Source organism: Triticum aestivum, chromosome 3A (assembly GCF_018294505.1).
Source record: "Triticum aestivum cultivar Chinese Spring chromosome 3A, IWGSC CS RefSeq v2.1, whole genome shotgun sequence".
NCBI classification, from domain to species: domain Eukaryota; kingdom Viridiplantae; phylum Streptophyta; class Magnoliopsida; order Poales; family Poaceae; genus Triticum; species Triticum aestivum.
This window is the reverse complement of record NC_057800.1, coordinates 568,055,704-568,061,448: the sequence shown is the minus strand read 5'-3', so window position 1 is coordinate 568,061,448 and position 5,745 is coordinate 568,055,704. Positions and strand designations below refer to the sequence as shown.

At 42.2% G+C, this 5,745-nt stretch overlaps 1 protein-coding gene across 1 annotated transcript in view; it reads left to right on the top strand.

Annotated features, from left to right (window-relative positions):
• The first annotated feature begins 2,156 nt into the window (after nt 1-2,156).
• LOC123062260 (universal stress protein PHOS32) overlaps nt 2,157-5,745 on the top strand; it is a 5,112-nt gene continuing 1,523 nt past the window's right edge. Inside the window, exon 1 of the mRNA XM_044485707.1 lies at nt 2,157-3,165. Within this exon, the coding sequence (XP_044341642.1) occupies nt 2,376-3,165 (790 nt within the window). The 5' untranslated portion in view covers nt 2,157-2,375. The remainder of the gene's footprint in view (nt 3,166-5,745) is intronic.

Here is a 5,745-nt window from a genome sequence, read left to right as displayed (position 1 = left end):
TAATTTTGAGGGGCCCAAATGCAATTCTTCATTTACTTTGTATGCTAGTTTAAAGAGAAATAAAAATATATTAAAGGGGAAGATGTACAGAGATTCTGCTAAAGCACATGCAAACCTCTTCTAAATTATTCAGATACCTCGTATAACCACTTATAGGGAGAGATTTTATGGGGATTTTCTTAAAGATGCTCTTACATCCTCCATTTTGTTTGGTCTCAGTTTGTTCTCCATTAAGGATCTTGAGTTTGTTGTTAACTTCAAAACAAGCCCAAGACCATCGAAAATGGCGTTCATATGTGAAAGTTATGCATGTGTTTTGTTTTGTGTTGCAAGATCTTTGTTATTGGTCGGATATTCCAAGGGAAGTTGGACTATCTGACACGAGTCCGGCTTAATGTTTTACTCTCTGGAACGGGTCGTATATTCTGACATACGTTGAAACCTCTGACGCAGAAGCCTTTGCATATACTCTGACATGTCAGACCGTCCGACCGAACAAGAAAAAACATATAGGATTCAATCATATAAATCAAATAACCGATGTAGAAAATATTATCAAGAATTCCAATTCTCCACGAAAATCCTTTGAATCTAAGGCCCTGAGTCAAAGAGACCATCATCTCATGTCAATTCCCAAGTGAAGATTGCTCTTTTAACTTCGCATGCTAATTCCTAAGTGGGAATTACTCTTTTGACTTCGAAAGAGTATCCCACTGAGGCCTCCTTTCATTTGTAAGACTTTTGTAGAAAATTTATAGGATATGATTTCTATAGGAAAAAAATTCTATAAAGTCCTTTGGTTTGTAGGAATAATAGAGCCTTATTCCTACACATGAATTATTCTTATCTTTCATATTTTCGAAGGAAACTAAACGTTTGTCTAGATTGAAGGAAAATATTTCTACGATCTGAACCAAAGGACTTTTCTTTCTATTTCTATGCATAGGATTTATTATATGATTCGAGATACATGACATCGCATTTTATACAAGTTTTTTATTTCTAGTATTTTATGAACAAAATGGGCTGAACCTTGCAGGAAGCTGCCGGGAACCAAGAGGACGACCGGAGAAGCCAGCAGGCACCAAAAACCGTTCGCGTGGGCTTTGGTAAAGCGCACAGCTCGCGCAACACAACAAACGGCGGGCAACCGACGCTGATGTGACGTTCCAGATCGAGCCCCCCCGGTAGCTATCTTGTGCGGAGAGGTGGCAGTCAACGGCCCCATCCAGTGCTATCCCGTTCAGCGAACGCGTACACGGAATGGATGTACTCACTCCATTCAGAATTACTTGTTGCAGAAATGGATGTATTTAGATGTATTTTAGTTCTAAATGAGACAAGTAATTCCGAACGGAGAAAGTTTTAGATACATCCATTTCTGAGACAAGTAATTCTGAACGGAGGGAGTAGGTATGTAGGTTCATGAACTGGCAGCAACCAGAATAGACGGAGGGGAAACGGTCAGTGCGTTCTGCGTTTCTTGACCAAAATCAGCGGTATACTCGATCGGACTGGCACCCCACTAACTCTGTGATGATTATCATGCACATAATAATATGTAAATAATCCTTTTCTTTTGTAAGAAGCTCTGATCTGCTAGTATAGTCCACTTGTACTATGAAATAAGCAAATAATTCCGTTTCAAAAAAAAAAGCAAATAATGCTACCAGTTGCGACCTTCTAGATTCTGATAGGAGCTTTGCAGCTGCTTTGGAAAATAAGCAAATGGTTTTGAAAAGATTAGTCAAATACTACCTGCACAATAGGTGGAGGATTAGCGAAGATGGTCCCTCATGGTCGCATTTTTTTGAATTTATTTTAATTTATTTTATGTTGTTTGTTTTGTGGGAGGAGACATTCCCGTTAACTATGAAACGTTGCTTGGTTGGTCACTAATCGCTTTCGAACAATATTTTTTTAGTGAAAAGAGATGTTTCCGTTGAATATGAGGTGTATCTCAGAGATGCTTATAGTCGTATAGAGAGATGTGCGTGTGTCATAAGGGCAAATGTATGTGCGTGTTTACTATCTACTCCGCGATTTGTACTACTATAAAAAGTGAAAGATTTGGGGAAACTCAAGAAAGATTAAAGAAAAGCGGAACAAAAAGCGACAACATCGGGCAGCGCTGCGTGTACGACAAGGCAAGGCAAATCCAGTCCCCCCTCCCCCAATCACACAGCTCAGTTGCAAGCACAAAGGGCAACACGACCATTCCTTCCTCCCAGCCTACTCTCGATTCATCCATTTCAAAACCAAAACCCCCAATCAGCATCACCCCGGATCAAATCCACCACCGAGAAATTCCGGAATAAACCCGAGAGAACCCGGCGAGAAGGGTCAGCGCAAAAACCCTAGCCAGCTAGCTCCCCATGGCGGCCAACTCCTCCTCCCCGTCGGCCGGCGGCGACGCGCCGGCCCCGGCGCTGCCGCCGGTGCGGCTCGCGGCGGGGCAGGCGGCCACGATCCAGCCCTCCTCCCCGCGCTACTTCTTCTCCTCGCTGGCCGGCAAGGACGCCTCCTCCCACCGCCGCATCGCCATCGCCGTCGACCTCTCCGACGAGTCCGCCTTCGCCGTGCGGTGGGCCGTGCAGAACTACCTGCGCCCCGGCGACGCCGTCGTGCTCCTCCACGTCCGCCCCACCTCCGTCCTCTACGGCGCCGACTGGGGATCCATCCCCGTCTCCGTCTCCGACGACGACGCGGACGATGCCGCCGTCGCCGCCGCCGCCGAGGGCTCCGACCCCGCCGCCGCCTCCGCGGAGGAGCTGCAGAAGAAGCGGGAGGAGGACTTCGACGCCTTCACCTCCACCAAGTCGCAGGACCTGGCGCAGCCGCTCGTCGCCGCGCAGATCCCCTTTAAGATCCACGTCGTCAAGGACCACGACATGAAGGAGCGCCTCTGCCTCGAGGCCGAGCGCCTTGGCCTGTCCGCCATGATCATGGGGAGCCGCGGATTCGGGGCCTCGCGCAAGGGCGGCAAGGGGAGGCTCGGGAGTGTTAGTGATTACTGTGTGCATCACTGTGTCTGCCCGGTTGTGGTTGTGCGCTACCCAGATGATGCTGCAGGTGTCCCCGGGGAGGCAGCAGCGGCGACAGATGAGCTGCACACTGTGCCTGAGGATGAGCCCGTGTATCATGACGCGCCTGATGCACACAAAGGTTCGCCCTCCTGCTTTCCTGAACTCCATGATTTTTGATTGTTTGTGCTGATTGATTATTAATTCATGAGGTGCTGGATGAAGTGATTTACTACACTAGTGCATGGTATGGAACAAAACTAGTATAGACATTAGACATTCCTTGGTAACTAGTAGTTCAGTACTAAGTTATTTCAGTCACTCAGCAATTAAAACTGTTGATCTTTTGTTGGAAATTGTAATGGTTTCCCGCTGCTCTTAAAATTGTGGATGAAAAATAAACTATACTGCGATTTGAGAAAAGCACATTGGTATACGAAAATATTGAACTGTGAATCAAATTCTTGAGCTCTCGAAAGATAAATGAAATTCTCTGCTGCTACACACTGCATCCATTGTTGTTGATGCCATCTGTAGTTGTTTCTTTCTACCTCCTTGTCAAAATACATGTTAGTTAGGATCTGGGCTAGTAAAAAAAATAGGTTTAACGATCAATGTTGAAATAATTACTGAAATTGGCAACATCAAATTGATGGTACTACATCGAACTATCATTTAGAACAACATATTTTCAGAGAAATTGATGGTCAAAATGCCATGTTAGAGACCGTGACACCGTGCCAATGTCCAACACGACATGTGTTTTTGACAGAAGTAGTACATTTCAGTTCTTATGCTTGTGTAAGCAATTGTACAAGGACGGGATTTCTTGATGTTCTACTCGGTGAAGAACATTAGGGCAACAAAGTACTACTAGCTCAAAATTAGCATTTGTAGTTGTCTAGAGTTAGCACATGAGATAAATAGTGAATTCACAGCAATCTGCTGTCTATTAAGGAAAACAAAAATGCAAGGTAATGCTGATAATTATATTTTTACGACACTTCCTTTTATGGATCATCTTGTTCGCTGGTTATTTGTTTGTACCATGTGGCTGAATTGAAACACTTACGATGTATATGTAATCAAGCTTTAGTAGTATCTCTTATGCAACCGTTATAGTTTTACTACGTGATTAAAAAGATAGTTGCATATGGAATTAATTGCATTTTGTTTTTTTTCCTATTTAATACGGGAGTTTCTGTGGAAGCTGTTTTTTTAGTAATATCATGGTTATACAGCAAGCATGGTAACATTGTGTTCTATACTTTCTTATTTGTGCTAAATTCAAAAGATAGGCTTATTTACCTAAATTGATACTTAATATCAAGGAGAATCTCATCTTGGGTCATTTGTAGCTTCCTATACTGTTTATTATCCATGGTTAACACGAGGGTACTTTACAATTTGATTAAGCTATTGCAAAAATGTGTGTAACATTAGTATCTCTTTTGAGTGGTTTATTCTAAATTCAAAAGATAGGCTTATTTACCTAAATTGATACTTAATATCAAGGAGAATCTCATCTTGGGTCATTTGTAGCTTCCTATATTGTTTGTTCATGGTTAACACGAAGGTACTTTACAATTTAATTAAAGTAATGCAAAAATGTGTGTAACATTAATATCTCTTTTGAAAGGTTTAATCCGCCTCACATTAATTTTTTTGTCAGCTTTTATCAGCCCTGTGGAATGCGTTTTTCATATAAGATTTCTTGTAGGACCACGATAGTTAGAGTCAACTCGTGCTTTTGAAATTCTGAAGGGTATTTTTCCCATGTCAGTATCTCTAGAATTTCTCCCGCGCTAATTGTTTCCACTTCCTTTGCCATGTTTAGCTGAGTTATTTATTTCGTGGTACCTGACCCATTTCAAAGTATAATGCATAACTTTGAGTGGAATTAAGTAGTTCATACAGTCAAGAGAAGGACAAGAGAAAATGACCATGCTATATATATCCTTGCTTTGATACTTTGGACAAAGAGGGATGAATAGTTAGTGATTGTGTTACTTGTAAATGGAATATAAATGAAGGCAAACAAGGAAAATCACCAAGAAATTCACATGCATGACTTACATGTTGTAAAGCAATATTGATAAACTATACACCTTTATAAGATGCAATGATGGGAATGTGTGTGCAGTTTCCTCTCCTTTTCCCTTATGTCACAAATGGATAGGATCACCCTTTCTTTGATTGCCTTTAGGTCATCTGTTACTTTTGCCCATGCATATCTCATTTCACTTTCCCCTTGCTGCATTGCATATCACTTTTCTCTAATTACTGTTCTCTCTCTTTTTTTGCTTCACACTACACTTCATCGTCTGCAGATTTTTTATTGGGTCATTGTAGTTGAATACCGTCATACCTCATGTCTTGGGAACCCTTATAGTTAGCCATGTATCCAGTTCATAGCCTTACACCTGTCAGTTTTCTATGTACGCTGGAACAAATGACATGGTACCAGGGGGTCTCATTAGCTCAGGACCACACTTTTTTGGTAATTACAGTTTGCAGCAGTTGCCACAATTTTCCACTTATCGTCGTGGGCTGGCAAGTGGGACAAGCTGTGACATCAGCTATGGGTGTGTAGCATCTAGCATGCTATACTTGGTTGCAGCAAAAAAGATCTAGTATAGTAAACCAGTAAGGCCCTATATCAGAATTCTCCCTACAATCAGCAAAATTTGTAGGATGTGCTAAGGTATTCAGAAGATCAGAG